The following is a 25,248-nucleotide window of genomic DNA, read 5'->3' on the forward strand; positions in this document are numbered from 1 at the left end:
GAATGAAGGACCTTACCATATTTACCCGGTATAAAAGTACCTAGATGGTTTGGTGAGAGCCAGAGATGTTAAACTGAGTCTGGATACATTCTGTAATGCCAGTCAACAAGCGTATGCTGCCGCAGTGTTTATCAGATGTTAATCAAAGCACAGGATATCTGTACAATTACTATAAGAAAGACCAATAAATGCTTCTGTGAAGATAGCATACCAAGACTGGAATTGCTATCAGCTACAACTGGAGCTAGACTGTATACGTCAGTAACGGAAACCCTTAAATCAGAAGATATAGAATTTTTGTTTTGGACAGATTAAACAACGGTTCTTATTTTGATCTCCTGTGATGACCTGTGGTCAGTTTTTGTCAGTAATAGAGTAAGAGAAAGGAAAAGTTCAGCGGAAAAGAAAAAATGTGTTAAATCATACTGAGTGTTCAACTGGAAAATATAAATTGGTATTAAAGATGTTTTTCGAAGTACATTCGCATTATTGCATATGTTGATTCGGATATTACGATTCAAGAAGAATAGGCACATTTTAAAAAATCAACATATCCGCGGTGATTTGGCCTATGAAGAATATATAGGAGCTGAAACCAAGTTCTTAACTCTGTTTCCAAAAGAAATTATCTCTAGTTTGGGCGATTCTAGATTGTCGAGCTTACAACCCTGTGTTGTCGAAGATTGGGTTCTACGATTGAGAACAAAGATTTCTTATCGGAAAGATGCGAAGGAGTTTTGGCATCTAGTAATTTTCCTAACAACTGTCTTCTTGTTTTCAGATTGATTTTTGATGAATATTTAAACTCATGTCATTTCTTAGAAAGCAATGTTGGAGTTTAGGTGGTTGTCATACCATCCAAGTTGCCCAAGGCTGTAGAAGTAACAGGTGTAGAAATCCCTGTTCCTTTGTACCAGAAAAGCCAAGGGAAGCCAACCCAGAAGAATGCATGGATATGTGTATTTACATGTGGAGTATATACAGCGGTACATCGCGAGCTGATTTCCACTGTCAACTGATCGCTTTCTTCAAGAATTTCAAAGATTTATTAGGCGTAGAGGACAACCATTTATAACTTAATAGTGACTATGGAAGTAATTTTCGGAGCAGCTAGTGACTTAAATAAAAATATGAAAGGGCATTGAAGTTTACAATTCTGCAAAGAAAATTCACTGGAAGTTTATTCATCATTCTGCATCACGATGGAGCAGAATGTGATAAAGAATGATAGGTGTTCGTAAAGAACTACTATGAATAGTTCTTGGGAAATAGTTGCTAGATTTCGAAGAATTACAAACAGTTCTCTGTGACCGGTAAGTAATCCTCAACTCCAGACTTCTAACTTGCATTTCAGAAATCTCTTGACTCCTATTATGTCCCTGGATGATGCTGAAGAAGTTGGAGTACCTGATGTAGAATAGGTAAAACTCAAGATTTACATAAATGGTTCAAGTACAGACTACGATTGAGGGTAAATTTTGCATGAAAAGTTTTGTAATGAATATTTGGCCAGCTGAAGATGAACGTCAACAACAGATAGTCGAAAATGGTAAATTCTCTTGAGATTCGAACCTACGCCCTTCGGTTCGGTAAAGTGTGTCACTAACCACTTTCCGTCTGGTCGGCCAAAAGAAAATCAAAGGAAGCGATTACGCTGAAATCTTGCATTTAACTTGCAAATTTCTTTCAAGCACTGTTTTCCCATAACTAAATAATTTTCCTAAATGGTTAGACACTTAACTAATGGTCGGGAGTGAGCTAAACAAATCGGTCATCTAACCGTCTCATTACCAAAAGTGTTGCACAGAATTGACCGCTGAAGATAGACTGACATTACACCAGCTAAAAACCAGGATAGACAACTGCAGATCCAAGAATCTGCAGCTGGATCTCAATTCAACTGTAGAATTCCTCCGATGGTTCTTTAATGCCAAGCAGTCGTCATATCTGGAAAGTGGTGGATATAAGGATTGTATTGGTTAGCTTCTGGTATAATCCTGATGTCTATGTCTTCCATCACCTGTCGTCCGTAATAAGCATTCTCAGAAAAACATGAAAGTCTTTTCACCAATCTGCGCAAGGACGTAATATGAATTCTCAAAACAGCGTTTAGAAGCAAAGAGCTTTTAAAATAACAATGTATAAGGTTTTAACATTAGAAATGAATGATATTATCAATCCTTGCTCTTTCGCTTGTATAATATAGAACTATCTCTTTACGCCTGAGAAATATGCTGAATGTTCATTATAATAGCGTGAAATCGTTGCGATTCGTAATTAAAAACGCATCAAATGAACTCAGAAGATGCTACTTCTTATTTAAAACTTCATTTCACGTCCTAAGTATTTTAATATGCATTATAAAATAAAAATGTATTATGGACCTTATTTTAAAAATGGTTTTAATGAAGTTTACTTTAATTCCGCCCAACGAATTATAGTGGTGTTCCATTAAAATTGCGCCTTTTTTTGCTGGAAAAGTAACCTGCTATCTGAAAAAAAATTTAAGTAGTATAAAATAAATAATTCCTTGCCTCTTGTCTTTTTCCCATTTTTTCTTATTCCATGTGTTTTTCCAATTTTCATTAGGAAATGAATTCCTCAAAAATTGAGCTCGGTTTGGAAAAGTAATTTTGAGATCTTATGGCCGAAGATATAAAAACAATTTATGAGAGTTTCCGAGATGTGAAATTCTTGAGCCAATAAACACGTTTCTCTAACCAGAGTAAAATAAATAAATAAATATAATGCCAGATTTCAATATGCATGTTTCCAAGTATGAAATCTTGGGATGACAAAGTAAGTAAACTCATTGCAACTGTAGGAAAAGAAAAAATATATAAATAAGCAGTAGCTAGTCCTAATAAAGGGCAATACGTTTTTGTCCCTCGGATGGCTGGGATAGAATATTTTCGTAAATATAAAATTCAGTGTTTTATATGGTCTCTGTAAATCAAAACTTTCAGTTAGTAAACTACGCTTTTTTAAATTAAATGCAAAATGTTTTATTCTTTTCGCATAAAATTCACAAAGGTAATAGATAGGTATATAAAACAACGACGTGACTAATTTAATCCCTTTTCAGCGCATAATCAGTGTTCAAATCTGACTATCTTTCTCCCAGATTTAACGAAAAAATTTAAAACAAAGTTTCGTTGCTTTATTTATTTATTTTAAATAATATTTCCATATTAGGTGAAACGCCACTTGTAAGAACTCGACTTTAATTTTTCCTCTGAAAAGATTAATTAACAAATATATACATATAAATGTAAAGAATTTTGCAATTAAATTATTAAATCATAATAAATATTTTACTAATTCGAATTTTCGCTGTCCATATGAAAATTTAAATTATGTTATAAGATATTTCTCCCGCCTTCTTAGCATGCCTTCGTAGTGTAGTGGTCAGCACGCTCGGCACGTGTTCCAGAGCCCGTGGTTCGAGTCTCATCGAAGGCGTTATTCATTTTTCAATTACTTCTGTTTCGAAATAACCTAATGTCTTTACTATGTGTTTACCAAAACGCTGTTATTTCTCACTTCGTGTTTTTACACTGGAACAATTTTTTTAAATTATATATAAATTTTTGTTTAATTTTTTAAATTTTTAATCATTTTTAGCTTGTGGCCACCTTTTTTAATACCTTTTTTAATAATAAAGGATGAAAATACGTATATATCATGCCTAAGTAAATTAAATAAATATGATAAATGAATTTTAGCTATCACATATTTACGTATTCACAAGTTCCATCAGTACCTAGAACTATAATTATAAGGAATATATAATTATCGCTCTAAACTTCGATATGCATGCGTTAACTAATTATGCATCGATAACTCATTATGCATGCGTTAAAATCCAGAACAGTAATCCGCAATACAAAACAATATATGTTATAGCATTAAAGACTTAATATTCCTGATTTGACACGTTTTTAATATTTTCAATATCAAATGGTATAGGAAAAGTTATAATGTGTATAATTATTATTTATTTCACTGCAGTTTAACTGGTGCCATGTTGAATTGTGCTTGCAAACGCGTTCAAAAGTGTTTGGGTGAAAACATCCAAAAGAAAAAAAAGTTCTTAAAATGACTATATGTTTTTTAAATCATGTATAGCTAAGCTTTCTGGATTTATAAATTAAAGCATTCGGTTACATTGCTTTCAAAAACTTACTTAAATACAATAATTCTTTAATTTTTAAATAATTAAAAAAATATTTTTTTTCTTTTTTTTTGAGGAGGGTTATAATTTTTCTTAAATGATTCGAAATAATGCTTACTGAGCTACAACTTGTGCAAAGCTTTAAACAGAAGGATATGCTGTTTAACGTTAATTCAACAAATTTTCCAAACTTTGCATACAAACTTCGTTATTAAATTCATGTAACAAGTGGATTTTATAATTCCTATACTAATATGAATATCAGTCTCACAGACTGCCTTTGTGCAGACATTATCCATTGCAGCTATCAAGATCATTCATCGAAACTCGCGTTATGCTTCCCTGAAAGCGAGTTAAATTTCAACCATTTGACGGTTTGCATTTTGGGGAAATGCAAGAGAGTAAACAGGAGGTGCAAGTCACAAACACATCCGGCAGATCGCAATGAAATTTGTGACTTCCGGAAGTAGAATGCCTAAGAGACGCTCCAGACAAGAAGCTGACGTAGTTCCCAGTCTTCGCGCTTTCGCAAAGACAGGAAGGCATCCACTCCTAACGAGTGAGCGGGAAAATCTGACAAGCAGGCAGGCAGAAAATGACCTAAGAGGGCTTAGAAGGCTACATTGCATGTAGGCTAGAAATAACTAAGCAATGCTTGTATACGTAGGATTAAATATTTGAAATGATGAAGATTGGTAAATAATAATTTTGATATTAATTTATTAGAAAAATTACGATATTTTTTCAATGGAGGTGTAACTAATTCTGAATCATAATCATTTATTAAAATTAGTAGGCTTTAAGTGTAAACGTATGGAAGTTAAATCAAGATATTCAATATTTTAAGCCGATAATATCAAACCTATTTGGATTTTTTCAGATAACTTTAATAATGTATTAAAAAAGCGATAAAAGAAGAATTAAAACTATGTTGATATTGATGGAAAGAATTCTGGATGCGTTTAGACAACGCAATAATCCGGTCTTTCTTGGCAGCAAGAAAGACAATACAAACTAATCAAAATTTAAGATTTCGGTAGAGTGATAAAACTATGTTGTTGAAGGAAAAGAGCAGAAACACCCAATGGCCTCTGCAGAAGGTTCTGCTATGCATTTAATATTAAAGCATATTAAAAATTTCACCGACTTCTTTCAAATCTTAGTTTTTCCCAATGCTAAATTACATTACTTTTTTTAAAAAGTTATCGTTACCTTTTAACTTTTTGTATTTGTATGTTTCTAGTTTATTTTCAATTGAATATAATTTTCTATCTCAATTATAAGTTATTTTTAATAATAAAATTTGCATTTCCTGGCTTTAAACCTTCATTCTAAATATAAACTTGAAGGGAATTCAATCACGTTAAATTTATTATATTTGATCGACCAGGCGACACTTTATATTTTATAGCATAAAACATAAAAAGAAAAAAAAAAGTGAAAAGAAAAAAACTGATAAATCATTTCCAATTCTCATAAGTTGTCATATTTTTAAATTTTCTTAAATTTTTTAAATCTTAATTTTTTTATCTTTTTAAAATTTTTTCCAGATGCGTGCGCGGATCACACCCTGTCCTCACCACCCAGAGAAGAAGACGGAGAGAACTATTCAGATGGCGTATGAGACGTTTAGATATAAGAGACGTTGAAAACAAAGAAGAGCAAAGCAAAGAAATTTTAATAAACGGTAAATAGTCAAATTGTTTTATATCTTGAAACAAATATAGATATAAATGAACTTAACTCATACGATATCTTACTTCAAATCATTTAAACAGCCTTTCTTTGAAATATTCCTTAGTTACCATAAAAAACCTTAAAATACGCTTTTACTGATTTAGAATATAGAAAAGCACAATTTGTAATGAGAATTCTGGTCATTAAGATATCGGGTAAATTATGTAACACCGGCTGCGGGTTCCGAGTACTTTCAATAGTCAATACGATAGCAATAAGGTGTTGCATATATCCTGTCAGGTGAATTCTCACTACCAGAATATCTAACCATCGAGCAAACAGACACAGAATTAAAACACTTTAAGTTTATTTTACTTCACCTCTTGTGACGAATAAAATTAAACTATACAAATATAAATTACCATCCAACTAGGGCCTGATTTTAACACAAAGCTTCCTTTTAAAATGGATGTAAATTCAATAATTTTACCTAATTTGATTTGAGACTACAAGCTTGCCTAGATGGCTCTAGAATTTCAAACATACACTTACCAAAAGAGTATCTAACCTTAATCTACAGTCGGATTATTTAGAATCGACGAAGCAGTCGTTGATTTGGTTTGGTTTATTTAATTACGGTAAAGATTTAATTAAGGCTCTAGGGCTATCTCCCTGAGGAGAGGGATGCTTTGGTGGAGGACTTTCTGGCTGGCTCCTATGGACGTTACACATGGGGAACCACGGAAACTCCTATACAGTTAGCCCATTCGCCGGTATTCGAACCCTGAACCGAACTACCAGTGTTCAGCCCCTGGTGGGCGCTCGACAAAGCAGCGGGCGAGGCCAAACTCTCACAGTCTTGCACGAAAATCCTAACTTTTATAGTCAAACTGCTTGTCCTTCTACATAAATCTACACAAATTCTGATTTGAAGTAAGATATGAGCAAACCTCGGAGAGAAAAGAAAGCATTAAATTTAAATAATATTTCGTTAGTAAAACTTAACCTCAACATCCACAACTTGACACTTTCTACTCTTAATGAATTTAAGAACTATTTCTTTATCATTTTATTCCCAAATGTATATACAGTGGAACCTCGAGATCCGAGCACCTCTATATACGAGTAATTCGAGATACGACAAAGGTATGAGAGAAACATTTGTCTCTAAATACGAGCAAGCCTCGAGTAACGAGCAATGAGCCAAGCTGTTTGTATGCGTGGCGCCATTTCCCGATCCGGCTTGACTCGAAGAATCCCCTCGACAGATCACTAGTATTCTTTGATCTATGTGTTTGCGCGCTTGTGAGTTAATTGTTTATTACATTTAACGTCAAAATAAATATTTCACGATGCCTCTCAAAAAGATTGTGGCCTCAGATAGTGCTGCAAATAAAAATAAGGAAGCCATGGCGGTTGAAATTAAGAAAGAAATCATAGATAAACATAAGCGTGGTGTAAAAGTGGCGGAATTGGCGAAGACTTATGGCCTTTCGACATCGACTATCTGCACTATTCTGCAGATCGTCGATGAGCAGAAGGAAGAAATTAAGAAACTTGACGTAGACAAAAGAGTTACCCTTACTCTTCCAAGCACCGTTACTAGAAGCTAACTTCTAGAAGCTGTTGAAAAGTTGTTGTTGGTGTGGATTAACGAGAAGCAGTTAAGGTCGACGTCGTAAGCTATCATAAATGTAAACTACGGTTATGTTATTTATTAGAAAAATTGATTTTTATGTTGCTATTTTTGGGGGTGAGAAACGGATTAACTAGATTTCCATTATTTTCAATGGGAAAGTTTGTTTCTAGATACGAGAAATTTGCTGTACGAGCTCAGTGCTGGAACGAATTAAACTCGTATCTCGTGGTTCCACTGCTCTTAGAACACTAATCTTAATACTAAAACTGAATACTAAGGGATGATCTTTAAATTTTTGTTAGGTATTTCAGGCTTTCTTGTTGTTTTCCAGGTTTCATACCTATGGATTACTTTCTGTTCCTGATGTGCATGCATTCAAATACACCTTTCAGACGTTGAGAATCGTTTCTATTACGTTTAGCACATGTTAAGGAATCACAGATTGTAATAAGTAGTAGCTCTTTACTTAAGATTAAGAAAACTGCTCACTTTGAGAATAAAATGTAGGGTTGATAATTTCAGAAGGAGTAAGACACCATGCCCTGTTTCCGACAGCATCCGGATGCTGCCGGAAAGATTAAGAATAATATGCAATTTCGTCCAAGTTCCCCATACTTATAATCCTTTGACAGACATTACATTGAGTTTATGCAAAAATAGGCCCACCAGCAGCTGAGCGGTAAAGGCACTGAACACTGGCAGTTCGGCCCGAGGTTCGAATCTCATGAAAGGTCTAGCTTCATGAGCGTTTTCGTGGTTTTCCCCATGTGTAACGTGTATACGAACACGTTTTTCTTAGAAAGTCTTCCACGAAGGCTTCCCTCCACTTAGTCAAAATAGCCCTCGAGGCTTTTTCGTAATTTCATATACCAAATCATTATGGAAATATGCCAAATTCTATCCCTATGTGAATGTTATTTTATCAAAGAAGAACGCAAGTTAGTTTTATTGAGTATATATTAAATGGTTTTCCTCGTGCCTTACTAAATGTAAATCAGTTTACATCTGCAAAACAATTATTTAATCAAGATACCTTCAACAAAGCTATGCTTTCATGCCTATTCATAGCCATAAATTATTATTTACAATTTGCTTATATAAATAATACCTAATTATTTCTATTTTACATATCTCCATTTATTATCAGAATTTTTCAACATCTGCTTTTGATGTTAAGGAAGTTTATCTTCGAGACATTACATTTTTCGTGTCATGTTACGTTTGTTACACTACTGCAGAGGCTTGGCCTGACATTTCTGCAGATTCTTGCAGTCGTTTCCATTTGTACAGCAAAATAGTTTTAATTTGTATTTGTGTTTGAATTTATAATGTTTTGGTTTGGTTTGGTTTGGTTTATTTAATTATGGCAAAGCACACTAGGGCTATCTGCCTAAGGAGAGGGATGCCTTCGGGAAGGACTTTCTAAGGGAAACTGGCTCGTATACACGGAATTTATAATGGAACTTGGTATACTTGCGAACGAATTCGATCTTATTCGACACCCAAGAAGTCGGTTAATTGTTTACATAAATTTATTAATAAACTGTGGGATAGCATACACGAATTGTCTGTCTAAGCAGCGATACCTTTTTGACTAGCTAAGGGAAATCGCCTACTGTTCAAACACATAGAGAAATTCCAAAAATCCATGCAACCATATCATTCCTCAGTGATCGAATTAACAGTATTCAGCGATCTTATACATTGAACCAACGTTAGATCAAGATTTTAATTGGACCAAAGTCTATAAATGGTCCTTTATTTGCAATAACTCCTTTAGGTCTTATTATATAATAAGACCTAAAGGAGTAATTGCAAATAAAGTCACAACTGACTGCTTTGGGATAGATCTTAAAATACTATCTCTAAGCGGAACATTGAATCCTAACAAAAGAAAGTACTAATGATCTGGTTCGTCTAGTTTTAGTTAACAATATGCATATTCTCTATGGATTTGAGAGAATTACAATTATATTTAGATAAATTCATTATATTACAATATTTCACTGTATTATATGACGCCATCAGTTATAAAATGCTTTTCTTTCTTTAAAACGTTTATATCGGGGAGCACTGTGTCTGGTAATCTTAGAAATATATATTACACTTAACCGACCGCCATGAAACGAGGAGTGCCACTTGTCTTCACGTCCGAATGCTACATTCTCTAAATTGGATAGAGGATATCTTTGTATACTTTGCCCTCAATAAATGTCCAAATTCCCCACGTATACATTTCAGGTATTTTCTTATTTTTGCATTTAAAATGCAATCCTTTGAACCTAAAGAGTCGTTCAAAGGCATCTCTCTTCACTGCGGTGAGTTTATGCCAATTGGTTCATCATGCACTGGTCAGTCCACAAATTTGTCGCTGTCACCAGTCCACATAGCTCTTGTTGACTGGCCATGTGGCTGTCCATGGTAGTTATTGCTTTGCATGCAAACATTACTATCGTTTCTTCGAAGATGAATATTTACTCCAATATATAAAAATACAAACCCAAAGGTTAATTTCTATGTTCACATAAATAAAAACTTTTCGCTTATATGGCTCTTATTTCAGACATTTTAGTAATATTTAGAAGTGAAAAAATTAAAATGGAAGAAACGTAACAAGAACTTATACAAGAAAATATATACATCTAATAATAAAAATATAATTTGTTATTATGAATTTTTATTTCGATTTTAGAAGTTCTTTTTATTTTACTTCTTAAGATATAGCTTTGATAAAAATTTAAAATGCAACCCATAAAATAAAAATAAAAGAATATTCTAATTTTTATGTGGATTGTTTTTTGTCAATTATGCTAAAATCTTTTACTATTGATTTTATGGACTGAATGGGTGAGAAGTTCGGTTTACATCACATTTTTAATATGAAATACTTTAAGAAAACGAATCAGGAAAACTATTGTCATTTGTTTAAATGGCGGCTCAGACTTTTCATTTAGTTACAAAATTTTAAGAGGAGATGCATTGTAATCAATTATAAAATGAAAAATTGTATACAATTTTGAAGTAACAATAAATTATTTGATTATAATATATTTAATAGCATTAGTTAGTTTACTGATCGTCATTCTTAATTTTCTCAAAGCTAGAAGAAATTATCTGCTTTTATAAAATGGCGAATTAAAAATTTCCCTCTTTTTTTCCCGCTCGAGTAGAGATATTCATTTAAATTTCTAAATTCTCCTGCTTTAAACAAAAAAAAAAAGAGTCGGAAGTATTTTCCAGGAAAATTTCTTCATGCCAATGAAAGCTTTACAGAAATTCAAAGGACTCAATTTTTCAACCTGTAATTTATTTAAAATTTTAAACAAAGGACGATGGGTTTTAATAAGGTGATAAAACGACAGCTGTCACACTACCGTTTGTAACAAAGTATTTGTCAAAAAACGATACATAAACGCACAATAGAAATACCAGGCTAAATATAAAAAGTTTTAAAAATATCAAGGAATAACATACTTCGAGAATTAAACAAATAACAGACATGATTAAATTTTAAGTAAATGTTATAGTTCAGCCACAGTCCCCTAGTTTTACTTTTCAGTGAAATTACATTTATTCAAATGTAGAAACGCATTCGTAATTCATTTATTATGCTTGCTACATGCATACATTTATGAATATGAAACCAATTTTAAATGTCCTGTAAATTCTGAAATTAAACTTATTATTTTATCTGAAGTAAATACTTTTTGCCCTTTTTTAAAAATGCATGAATAAAAGTTCAAAAACAATCTACAAATAAACAGTGGAAAAATTAAGAGTCTCAAATTCAATTTTAAAAAAAGGATTGTTACCTTTGATATTTTCGATAAGATTATCATGGTACAAACTGATTTCTTAATGCAAACATGTAAATCTTTTATTCGGAAAAAAAAATATTATTTCTCTTTTGGATAGATACTATAGTGTGCAAGTCAATTGGAACGAAGTTAATTTTTTTCATAGAAATTTAATTAGATTGTCAACTGGTGTCAGAAAGTCCCTCAAAGCAGTTTTATATACCTTAACGTCGTTTAGATATCTACTTTCGACTAGTCAGAACTTGTTTAGACTATAAATTAGGACTATTGCACCAACGTCAAACTTGTTTCTACGAGGAAAAGAAGTTACTTTTGCATACTTTTTAAATATGTTTTGCATTCGTTCATTTTAGTGTACTAAAAACGAATATAGGGCCTCGAAAGGGAGCAAAGATTATCAAGTTTAGCTGTCCACATCCATGCCTGTAAGAAGCATTGGTGGATGGTGTTGAAAAATCGAGCATTTCTCGAATTCCGAGGAGACAATGAAGCTGCTTCATTTTCTACAGAAATGAAGGACTAATGTGGAACGAAAAGAAGATTAGCCAGAAATCTAATTAACACATTTATGCCGGAGGTTTAAATTTTTGGAAAATATGCATGAAATTAATATATATTAGCTAAAAAATATAAAAATACAAGGATTTAAATGAAAATTTCTGCTAGCTTTTAATGTATTTGATTTCGGTTTGGATGCATATTGGAAGAAAAGTAATCAAGGTACAAAATGTGAGATTCATTTTTTAGTTAAAATTAAGAAAATACCACTTATTCATGGCATTTTTAAGGAACTTTGGAATTTCAGGGAAGAAATCGTAACTCTCGGAGAGTTAAAGACCAAACATTAATCTCTCAAGCTATTTTATAGTTATGTGGTGTTCCGAAAATGGTACGCTAGGTAAATCTATTGCTGTATTATACATGTTATATAAGATTCTTGTTTATCTTAGAAAGTGGCTTAGAAAACTAAAATACCCTCATTTTGGGGTTTCTTTATGACAGATGGCACCATAAGTCCATTTCATATTCTTAGAATGATCAATTCATTAAATTATGCGGCAGTTTTAAGACGTAGGTTTGTACTTTCCTTGGTTTGTACTTACTTGAAACACTTTGGAGGCACATGTCGACGTGACTTGGCTATATGATGCAATCCAAAATCTGCCAGAAGGTTCATGTTAGAAAATAAAATTATTGTGCTAAACTAGTCTGGAAATTCATTAAACATAAATCCGATTGTAAATTTGTAGCACTTTTCTTAAAGATCATCTGTAGCAAAATGGACTATACGACAAAAGCGCACGTAATTCAGAATGCTATAAATGTGTGGTTCCATGATAAAGAAAAAAAACTTATATGTACAACATTAGTAGAACCAATGCCTAATCGCATTATAGAGGTCATTTATGCTAAAGTAGGGCATACGTCCTATTAATTTTACTAGTATCACTGTATATGAAGGTACGAACATAATTATCCAAAATATATCTCTGTCCCAATTAATTTGCACACTATAGCAAGTATATATTTCATGCCTAATATTGCAACTATCTTCTAACTAGCAAAATTTAACATGAACGTTTCAATAATTTTTGAATTATAATATAGCTAATTTTCTCCCCTTCAACTCGAATTTGTACATGCACATTAGCAAAAATGTCTCCCAAAGTCCTCTAGAAACCGCCTGATTAATCTGATTAAACCTGAGAAATCTTGTTAATGAAGTCTCTAAATTTAATTTCTGATGCTGTAACAAGCTAGCTGCTTCAGATTTCTTATATTTTTGTCTTGCGTAATTCAAATATGACCATTTCATAAAGGACATCTTTAAATCCTCTATGAAACTACATCACCCTGAATACGTAATTCTCGAGGTTTTCTCCATAATAACTCAATTAGCCTCTTGTAGCCAATCAAAGTAATAACTAAAAGCATGATACTGAGTATAGAATACCAAATAAGTTTTCGGAATGGTGGATAACTAACTACTCGTCACTTACTTCGTGTTTAAGAACTGTCCAATCATCAAATAAAAGCACTCTTATCATATCTGCAACGTCGTTAAGTCGTATATATCTGATTCGGGCAGGAATCATTGTTCTTAAAAGTTAATAAATGATCAATTTTTCGTGCAACTTTTAACTAACGTTTATTCAGTAAAGTGATAAATGAATCAAACTCTATGTGTTCTGATTCATTCCTACTGTTTTCCTGCCTTGACGTAATTACGTACGGTGCTATCATACCGAATTTCTTGGACATTTAAATAATTTCAAAATTCTAGATGATAAATGTGAAATTTTTTGTTTAAAAGTTTTTTTGTTTTAATTTTTTTGTTTATGCTTTTTTTGTGTGTGTTTTTCGAATTAACAAGGTATATTGATTGTAGTTTATTATTTATCACATGGATTTCACTTAACGCTGCCCATTCAACGTCATAAGAAAAGTTTTTACCACATCGTACTGCTGATTTTGTTCGTTTTAACCAATATTTAGTTACAGTACCCAATGGATAAATGTTATTGGATATAAATCAGACTCCTGTGAAGAGGATTTAGCAAATGTATTAGTATAGTTGAACACATATCTCAAGAAATGAATGATAGAGATCTCGTTAACATCGATCAACAACAAATAATCAATGTACTTTAAATATAGATAGCTATATAGACTGAGGTATTCTGATCAGCATACATATCAGCAAATCGACAATGATACATTTACTGCGAAGAGAAAGATCACAAAAAGGAAATCAGTTTGCAACACTTTCAGAAGATGTTTTTGACATCGAAAAATTGAAGCGTTGCAGTAATAAATTATGGGCTTCGATCAGCTGCTCGAAAGAAGCATTAGTCCGCCAAACGATTCATAAAATTCTAGGCTACTGTACGATAGAAAGAAAACAAAAGAGAAAACGAAATGCTCAAACAAAAATTGTTACAAAACAATTCAAACATACTTATAAAATTTAAGGTACTTTCAAAAACTTTACATCAACGAACAATTATCTGAATTTCGATGTCGCAGAGATTTTACTTTTTTTAACGGAAACGTGTGTTTGATAATTTTACTTTAAGTGTTTAATATAGATAGAGGAAATAAGAACAAGCATATGAAAAATAACAATACAAATATATAAATCAGTATAAAGAATGTTCAAAAATGGGGGCTGCAGTTTTACATTTTTAAAATCTCAAAAATAGGTTTCTAATTATAAAGTTCATCCTAATAAGATAGAGAGTTTTATAAGGACAGTTTCAGCACTAATTTCAACGCACTAATTTCAGCACATTCGCAACACTTATATAAAAGAATTACCAATCAGTAAAATATTCATTATTCTTTAATACTTGAGATAAAACATTTTCTACACCGTACATATACAATTGAAGAGATAAGCTTTATAAATGATTTTGTGCGATCATCTGCACATTTAATAATTAACCTTTTGCCTAATACTGAACCACTACTACTATTAATACTTTGTAGTAATGTTTACTAATGCATTTCCTTATAAATTCAAAGTTTTTGTTTACTTCTGAATGATACTACTATTACGATTTCAAAGCTCAATGCTCGTTGTAAAGTTACATAATAATTACAATAATGATGATAATCAATAATGCAGCATATATTAAATGTACTCTTACAAAAAATTAGAAATGATCTTTTGAAGTATAGGATGAGGTTATGTTGCTGTGTATTCGAAATAGCATTCGGGATAATTACCCGTTTATTATTTTTAAAGATAAAGGTAGTTTTAAGAAAATATAGTGCTACCATCTGCTGTTAATTCTGATTACAGCCAATGTTATTATTATTATTATTACATGAGAGTTAACGAAACCCACTTCCGAGTATTGAGATTTTCAGATTAAAAAAGTAAGTTTTAAGTATGCAATAGGCAAACACAGCTCAAAACTTTAGAGAACGTAGGCAAACGTATATCTGGTTCACAGAGATGCCAAAAGACGTGAATGCCTCTTTCACACAAGTTAAACTGTATTTTATATAGTGTGAAACGTTAAGCCCAAAACGAAATTTATCTTCATTTGCTTGCTACATCATTTGTCATTAAATGATTATTTATAAATATGTAGTTGGATGTAATTTCTACATTGAAATAAATCGACTGTTTCTGGTAGCATCGTTTATTTTCTTTTTTGTTTTTGCTTCTGATCGTCATGTATAGCCAATTGCCATCAGTTACCTGAAAAGCCAAAACACGGCCTGGTTGTAGCATCTGGAACTGACCATGGCGTGAAAGTTTTCTTCATTTGCAAAAAGGGTTACCAGCTAATTGGATCCAATGTCACTGAATGTTATGATGGGCAATGGACGACTCCAACACCTGTCTGTAGAGATAGTAAGTAGCAGATACTTTTATTTCATGCTTCATCTATATATTTTTATTGGTGAATTTAATTTATTCTCATGTTAGGAGTAAACTTTCTTCTTCATTTCTATAACCATCTTTTCAGGCTAATGATCAGATCTCTTTCATTGGTGTAAAATTCCTAATAAAAGTTTAGTATATCGTTAAATTATAAAAACATTTGTGCATTCGGTTGGATTTTAAAAAGGATTGCAAAGAACACATATATACGTTTCATGATTAATATCATGTATCGACAGAAAACAGAGATCTGTGAAATGTTCTTTGAATCATATGGTGACTGAGCTTATATAACTTTATCTTCGGGTAAAACCTGGCTCTTATTTTTACAGACAATTTCACTGCGTTTGAAATGAATTGTCTATTTTCGTGAATGTGATTGAGTATACATAATTATTTTATAACATGGAAATCGAATTTACAGCGATCTCTAACCGTCACTAACAAATTGGATATTATTTCAGTTCACCAGTTATTATTTCTAAAGCTAGAAATAATAAATACTTCCTTTATTCTTTAAATGATATTGTTGAATTTTCTGCTGTTATATGATTCGTTTCCCTTTGCATGTATAAAACTGATTCCAAAGCGTATGGAACAAAAGGGAAAGAAAATTAATATTGTCCTTTAAGTAATGCATAAATTTCCGGATATCTTCCAGTAGACGGTTTTAGAAGATTTTTAGAATGCTTCAACGTAAAAGAAGAAAAGTAACTAATTATAACAAAATTAATATTATCAAGATCAGAAAATGTAAATGAACAGTTAATCTTTTTCATATAAACTATACAAATGAAGTTTTCGTTTATTTCACTTTTCATCAAGCACACCAACAGAAGCGAAAAGAAAACGCATGCATCAAAGTCTTTCTGGCTAAGTAGCACATACGTTTTTCCACAGTAAATTGAAATTTGAATCTTGTAACAGTCGGTTCTCAGTCATTACAAGAAAGATAAGAGAGACAATATTTACTTTGAGATTACATTTTCTGAATGCTCTGAATCAGTTTTTAAAATGAATTAATATTTTATTGTTTCGAATCCTGTATATTTCATTGATTTTTCATTCTAAAATAAATCTTTACATTCTTTGTTGCGGCCTCTGTTTTTGATGTAAAGAATGAGGATTGTGAACATCGCTTTGAATGTAGATTACGAAAACTTATATAAGCTTATACAAAATATCTCTGCGGTCTCAGAAATTTATATGGCTGCGCCAGATGAATGCGTAATTTGAAAGGAAACGTTGATCCTTTCGTCGCAGCGATATTCTGGAGAGAACCTAGAGATCGTACAGCAGCACTTTTATGTGATTCCTACAATAAAAACAAATTTTAAAAAGCAAAAGCATGTGCAACTACCCGCTATATATACCGTAATCAGATCAGTATCTTATTGTGCATGCTTTAAATACTATAGTCATTCGTAAAGCTATCAACAGCCTCATGTATTTTGAGGGAAGAAGGATACATTTTATGAAATTGTCACGAATGTGAAAACAATTATTCTGTACAATTACAGAAATGCTCATTCCCTCAATTATCGCCTAAGCAGAGTTCAATGATTTCATCCACTCTGAATTAAGCAAAATAAATCTGAACTGCTCATGTAATTTAAAACATTTTTGTAATTGAATGTATATGTATGCTATCAATTGATTGAGAAAATAGTGGCTGCATCATAATTTTCACTGTCATCATGCATACCAACAAAAGTAGATTGGAACGTTTTCCGTTGAGAGAAAAATAGCTCGCTGTTCGGATTGGTCAGCCCTGATTTAAATGATGGTAATTATATTAACTCACTACTTCTGCATGTTTCAGATCTTTGCTTTCTATATCAGATTTCATTTCCTGGCATTTAAGATGATTTTTGAAAACCATCAAATAGAATAACTTTTCAAAGAATGTTTTATCATAAATATTTAGAGCTTTATTATTTCAGTTTCATCATTTATGATAATGCCAAGGAATGATAATTTGAAACTGTGAATGACTAAGAAATTAAAGGCAGGCTTGTGTACTACATTAGCATATCATTCCGATAATTTGAAGACACGGTTCAATTCCCACAGAGTGTACAATGAAATTTTCAGGCATATTCTTAATTCCTAACGTCACTGCAATTCTATTCAAACTAAACGTTTTGGATGAAAGTCTATTAACAACTTGGATTTGTTAACTAGATGTCAACTCCAGTTTATACTTAAGGTTGTGATGCAAAACGTCAAAGGCATTCTTCTGATATGGCTCTTGTAATGTAGTTGAGTTGTGTATCAGTTTGGTAATCTGGAGGCCAGGTTTGGTTAAATATTATATTTAAATAATTGAAAGAGAGGAAAAAAAGTTCCTGTTTACTGCTTTATATCCATGTGACCATTTGTCTTACAATTGTAAAGCTAGAAAGTTCGTTATCGAAAATGCAGTAAGCTTGTAAAACGTTATACATGCTATTAGAAAATTTATTTTAATGCTTTCGAAAATGACTAGATAATTGTTGATGAAAAGTGTTTGTTTTATTTCGACCAATAAAATTTTTTTCCTGGTCTTGCAAGTGATCTTAGATGTTCATTCGTACACGTTACATTAAATTGAACTACTAGATTTCCGAATGACTAAGAATTTCAATTCTACTTTAGAAATATTGTCAAAAATTCTTATACATTAATTTAACATTTTGTAAAAGTTTATTACAATTTTCAGCATTAAAATGCTCTTAATTGGATTATTACGCATACACTTTGATGCTCAAACTTTTGCTCAAAACAACTTATTAGAAGTCTTACTGTTAATATGTTCTCTCAAGTTTAAAAACCATTTAGAGTCTGGAAATTCTCTGATTCGACTAACTAAAAGCTTCAAAGCACTAGCCCAGTTCCCAAAAGTTAGCTAATTGAAGAGAAAAATTACAGCTTCCCTCTTCTCTAATGTAAAAATCTGAATAGAACTGAATAGATCTTCCTTTGCAAAAGAAATACTTACCTAAATGATTCAGATTGAAAAGGTTTTCCTTCTTGCCTGTATTTAGCCATTTTCGTCTTTAGCTCTGTAATTTATACATTTTGAAGAAACTTATAATACACATCCTTTAACTCGTGATGTTTTATTTTATTTAGTTTCTTGTCCTTATCCTGGTGTACTGAAGCACGGTCGAATTTTGACAGTGGGGTACACGTCTACGCACATTTACATACCTTATGTGACAAGAATCGGCCACAACCAACAGATAATATATGACTGCCACCATCACTACACACTCGAAGATGGCCCACCTTTTGCTACCTGTATAGACGGCCAGTGGAGTCCAAAAGAAATGCCAAGGTAAGCACTACCCATGGCTTATTTATTAAATCGAAACTTTCAAATTTTAAGCAGTTTTTGAATTAATCTATCCTAAAATATTGCTTATCAGTATCTAATATTTTTCCGTATGTAATCGTCAGAGAGAGAACTAGTGATGGATCTGGCTTTTGAAAAAACATTACCCTAAATGTTTCTTAGATTTGTTCAGCAATTTTACTTGTAAAACCTATCTAAATGTAAAACGCCTGCTTTAAATCCAAATTATAAAGCTGTTTGTACAGTCAACAAAAAACCATTAGTATTGACAAATAACAGGTAACGGAGGACGTGGGCACCATAACGGTTAATTTGTTTAGTACCACGTCCGCCACTGTCTAGAGCAAAAACCCCCGAGTTGTTAATGTGAGGCTACACAGTCATCTAATACCTGGCCCCGAGACCCAGCGCCTGGTGCATGGCGTTTATGACCAGCTGTATCTAAAAGTGGCCACTGGGATTTTGTTTTTAACACATTTTTTTACATTGCCATAAGATGGCTATTTTTAACATATTCTTTACAGGATTCAAATTTTACATCAGTTTCAAATTATACACTAATATCAAATTTCTATCTATGTTTAACATAAACTTGAATATAGAATTTTCAGCATATAAAAGAGGTACTAATAATCATAATGGATGAATACATAATAAATAAAACATAATAGATATATACATAGTAAAGGTGTAAATCCTAATACTTTTAATAATACAAATTTTGAACAAAACTTATAGTGGCAACAAAAATGGTGTGAAATAAATACTTTTCTTAAAGTCTATAAACATATCTATCATAATCTACTTCCTAATTTTAGGGAAGTCCTAATTTGTTCTTGAATATAGTGCCAAGAATTAGCTGTTATATTAGGCATGTAATTGTTGTTAATGTCTTTCTTATAAAATTTGTAAAATTATATGAATTAAAAAAATATCTTATAGTAGTTCTTTATAGTCCTTCATGTAGTGTATCTTTCTAAGTAATTCCTTAGAAAATGTCATAATTTGTCTTTAGTTAAATACGTTTGAAACTTGTTCCTTCGTTCTTCTTCTTCGTAATAGTTCATCGTTCGTTCTTCTTCGTTATTACTATGGAAAACGCTGATGGAACGGGACAACTTCGGGCTAATGCGACCTAATAGGCGCCTATCGGAATTAAGTGCCTCTCCGCCCTTGATTAATTCGCAATGTTGCGACCCCACAGAGCAAGGGCAGACAAGGCAGTACAAGTACGGTCCCTGCCGAGCCTTACTCTGTCCCGAGAGCCCTCAGGCTTTCTGTGAAGTGTGTTGTTATGCCCCCGTGGTTGAGACTGCGTATGTACAGATCCTAACCAGTACTTCCCGTTCGCCTGAGTCAACCCCCGGGGAGAATTAGTATGGACAAAGTAAAATAGAACATAAAAGAAATGTGCCAATTATTTTTATTCTTTAATGACATTATAAAGTATTTTCTCCCTTCTTCCAACACGCCTTCATGGTCTAACGGTAGCACACTCAGCGCGTATTCAAGAGTTCCAGGTTCAATTCCTGGCGAGGGCATTGCACATTTTTCCCATCTTCTGCTTCAAAATCCTAATGATTCCGCAAAGTATTGCAATGTTTTATCGTATATTTCTAACCTGATTCCAATCTACAATAATCTTGTTTTCATTGATGTCTAACCTGACAGAAAACAATATCATCTCATACAAGAGCTTATGCAAATTGTTCAACTTAGTTAAGGTATTGAAAAGGTGGACACTTGTATTTAAAATTCAGCTTAAATACAACTAAAATTAATTTGGAATACTCTGAGTATTTGACTTTTACAACCTGGTTGTAAATTAATGAAATGGCGCTGATTGTGAGCATGCAGTGGGAAAGGGGAAAATTCTAGTTGGTTAATAACAACTTTGGTAACAAATAGTTGTTAATGATACAGGTGCTCTTATTTAAATAATTAAATGGGGAAGAGTTACAAAGTACTTTCTCCCTCCTTTCTGCATGCCTTCGTGGTGTAACAGGAAGCACGTACGACTCATAATCGGAAGATCCAGAGATCGAATCACGGTGAGGCCAGTGAACAATTTTCACTTCTCCTCCAATTAAAAAAAATCTGATAACTACACGTGTCGCTCGCTCGAAATAAAGAAGGTAGTGGATGATAATTCATCACCACCAGGACTTGATGATTTGATACCCTCGATACCAGTCTCCTTTAAAAGGGTAAGTGCGTAAGATATTTTCTCCTCCCTTTCCACGTGCCTTCCTAGTGTAAGTGGAAGCACACGAAGCTTAATCGAAAGGACCTGACTTCGCATCCCTGCTAGGACATTGCACATTTGTCATTTCTCCTTCATCAAAAATACCTAATGACTCTACAGAGTTACAGCTCATTTTAGGATATGATGAATAGTCTAATTGTTTGACAAGAGCAGTTTTATGTTAAACTCTGATTTTTTACTGCAGACCGTTGTCAAATAAGGAAGTTATTTTATTTTTTCCATCCAAGGATTTTGTGTTTATTTTGGAACTTTCTTTATAAGCTACCTAAAAGTCAACAGCTCACCGACCCTAATATATCGCCTTACTGCTTCAGGCAATTAAGTGCAATATTAATTTATTTGTCTTGTAAAGCTGCGTTTATAGTGAAAGAGTTATACTTTAGCATACAAAATTAAACTTTCGATAGATAAACTGCACTTAAGTAAGATGGCGACACCCTCGCTGTCAGTGAAGGTTGTCTCTGATAGTAATAATGATTATTTATCTCAGGTTCTATCGGACGTAGATCCTGCACTACTGAGCTTCGGAAACCTTTATCAGTTTGTCTTCTAATTCAACTATTAATCTTCAACTAATTCAAATTTTGACCAGGAATTAATTACTTGATATCAATCATCTGAAACTTCTCATGCACATATTGTTTTATATTATTTTATTTCCTTCCATTAGTTGCAACCTTGCACGTATATTACATAAATATTTGATTAAATTTATTCCTCCTGTTTATAAAATGCACAGTTCTATCCTTAAAATTTTATTCCAGATATTATTTCTTAAGAAATGTAGCCCAGACGGTATAGTGATTAATGGAGCCTACTACGGTACCGAAAGGCCCGGGTTGGAATCCCGGAGAAGACATGGATGCTTGTAAATGTATAGTGTCGGTGCGGCATGGCGGCACTCTAAATATGCGGCGACCCGAAAGTCCTCTCGTTTGGATTGGTGGAAGGGAAGAGGAGTGGGAGACCTCCGAATCCCCCTGGGTGTTCTACCTCGAAATTAGGGGTTTAAAATAGAAATCCAACCTTTCTTCGGGGTAGGCTCTGGCAGCCATTGTTCCATGTAATATGGACAATACAACAACAACAAAATTTAAGAAATTTACAGCATTCCTTCCCAGTGCATATTACATGTTTTACAAATGGACTTTAAGGTTTTGTTTCAAAAATCGTGGATGATATGCATGGAGAAAGGAACCAAACAATGAGTTTCATGCATAATATTGACAGTCTGAGAATTATATGTTCTATAACGTATCTCCCTATACGGATCCAGCTAAATCCTCCACAGATTTTTCTGAGTTGGTGAAAGTTATATCTTTAAGTTTTTTCATATTCAAAACAATAATTCCGTTTATTATTATTAATTAATTAATTATAATTGCAACCCTTACTTTCTCTCTGTCTACAGACAGATTAATTTGGAATAACGGAAACTTCAATTTTGATTTCTTTGGTGATAGATGGTGACTTATTTATTTACTAATAACGTATAATATAAAAGTATATTCACTCCCACAATTACAGAATATAACGTCTCTCTCAAGGACACACTCCCTCTTTATTGAAACCCCTGTTATTCCATTTAGGATGGGAGTCCTTGGATTAATGACAGCGCACTGGTGAAAAAGATAATATCACATTATAGCAATATGAACGCAGAAGCTTTCTGAAAGTATTTCAGCATAAAAGATTTTCTGCTTTTTAGCAGCAATTACAAGGATATAAGAATTCAAGAGTCAAAGATTCTTGAGAATGATGCATAATGCCCACTGCTTTAAAAACTCGAGGAGCTACTGACACTATCCGTATAGGGAAAAATATTTCCACTATTCTTTTAAATGACATATCTTCATTAATATAAACTGAAATAGTTTAGTCTTTAACCTTATTTCTTATAAGTTATATAAGTGCGTAAATTTAACACAAGTTATATTTCATTAATAAATCATTCTTTGTTCTTTAATAAGCCTATTTATATATGAATTCGAGCTCGCATCCGGTGGATGGATAGACACTTTTTGTGACTTGTTTCCATGTGTAACGTGAGTGCAAGCCCAATTTCTAGTTATCCCAGAAGATGTCCGACCTTTTAGGCAGTTAGTTGTCATAACCCTTGTCGTATTCAAACAAGCAAACTAACATAAATCCATGCAGAATTCATAGATCTTGAATTGCAGAATTTTTAAACGTTTATTACGTTATTGAACTAGGAAATGCTTAAAATATAATAATAAAAAGTACTAAACATACTTTAAAGAAAATCTTATAAACCATCCTCATTGCCTAAAGTAATTTTTTATCTAGCAAGATTACTAAGTAAAAAAATCATCAATCATTGAATTAGAATATGTAGAAGTTTTCATATCCATAAAATTCTTCCCATTGTATTGAAAGATTCGAATTTTTAATTATACCTTTCGTCGTCATTCATATTAAATTAGTGACATGTTTTTGACTTTTTTCACTCAGCATTGAAATTCACAGATAATTAAATAATTCGTACGTATCAAAATAGTTTATGCAGACACTTACAAGTTCGATATTGACCTTTTCTCTTTAAAATGAGTAACTATATTAAATATATATGCATTTTATTTGAAAAAAAAATCTGCACTGTTATTTTAATTTGTTTGCAACATTTATTGTTCAGAAAATAAACTTATCGAAATTCTTTGGCAGAAATGAAATTTAATAATGTCGTTCGAGTATGTTTTAAATCTTTACTTTCGTTTCTATTCAGATGTGTATCCGAATCGCACCCTGACCTCGCCACCCACAGGAGAAGAAGGGAACTTTTCATGAGGCGTAGAAGACGTGGAGGGAAGAGGAAAAGGAGAGGCAAGGGTGCGCGAAGCAAAGAGAGGATAATTAAGGGTGAGTGTACAAATTACTTTTCATGTTAAATCAACTATACATTCAGATAAATTTATCAAGAAAATCTCCTATTTTATAGCCTTCAGATGGTTTTCTATTCGAAAGCTCCATTATTAGTACAGACGTAACAGAGATGAACCTCCCGATTTTGAACTGAGTCATTCTCTCATTTCAAAGTGTGAGATTCTCATTTAAATGGATTAATAAATTATTTTCTTTATTATTTTGTCTTCATATGGATTACTATTTGTATTGCAAATAATTTCAGTTTTGAAAATGATTTCCAAGATATAAACTATTTGATTATTTTCAACCTTTTCATATTCCCTAACAGTTTTCCTCTTTCATATTCCTTTTTTATGTTCCTAAATAGTGTTTTATGCAGGTAGAAAGAGTTGTCCCCATTCTACTTAGCTATTTCGAAGTTCATTCCTTATTGTTCTTTAAATAAACGCAGTGAGCAGACGCCTTTTTCAAGAGAAAAAGTAAATGGAATTTACGGAATGACGGAATGGGGGTGGGAAAATGAAAAAAGATAGGTGCAATTTATATATAATTTATTTTTACCCAGGAACTGCTTTAGCCATTTTTCCTGTGCAGGTATTTTTTTAGTTTTTCTCGAGCGGATACTTTTTTGACTAAGGAACTGCGTAAGCCATTTTAAATCTACGGGTATTTTCTTAGTTTCTCAACATATAATGCCTACCGGTTTACTCTGGAAAGTTGTTAACATACGTTATAAAGTATTTTCTCCGTCCTTTCTGCATGACTTCGTGGTTTATTCGAGAGTCCCAGGGTTTGAGTCCCGGAGAGGGTACTGCACATTTTTCACGTCTCCTGCTTCAAAAAGACCGCTAATCAGTTTACAGCGTATGTTCCACGTTGATAGACTTCGTATGCAATGTTCTAATTAATTACATCTCTATATTTCCTCAGGAGCTCAGCAGCGGCCGAGCGGTAAAGGCGCTGAACACTGGTAGTTCGGTCCGAGGTTCGAATCCCGCGAACGGCTGGCTGCATGGGCGCTTTCGTGGTTTTGCCCATGTGTAACGTGTATACGAGCC

At 32.8% G+C, this 25,248-nt stretch overlaps 1 protein-coding gene across 4 annotated transcripts in view; it reads left to right on the top strand.

Annotated features, from left to right (window-relative positions):
* Positions 1–25,248, top strand: part of Hasp (Hig-anchoring scaffold protein) — an 818,047-nt gene that overhangs the window by 654,003 nt on the left and 138,796 nt on the right. For all 4 annotated transcript variants that reach the window (XM_085816685.1, XM_085816688.1, XM_085816687.1 and 1 more), the window contains 4 exons: positions 5,725–5,861; positions 15,501–15,674; positions 18,819–19,023; positions 24,051–24,184. In XM_085816685.1, the coding sequence (XP_085672811.1) occupies positions 5,725–5,861; positions 15,501–15,674; positions 18,819–19,023; positions 24,051–24,184 (650 nt within the window). The remainder of the gene's footprint in view (positions 1–5,724; positions 5,862–15,500; positions 15,675–18,818; positions 19,024–24,050; positions 24,185–25,248) is intronic.

Source organism: Stegodyphus dumicola, chromosome 5 (genome assembly GCF_044657685.1).
Source record: "Stegodyphus dumicola isolate Sdum_Otavi_A_Nest chromosome 5, ASM4465768v1".
Classification (NCBI taxonomy): domain Eukaryota; kingdom Metazoa; phylum Arthropoda; class Arachnida; order Araneae; family Eresidae; genus Stegodyphus; species Stegodyphus dumicola.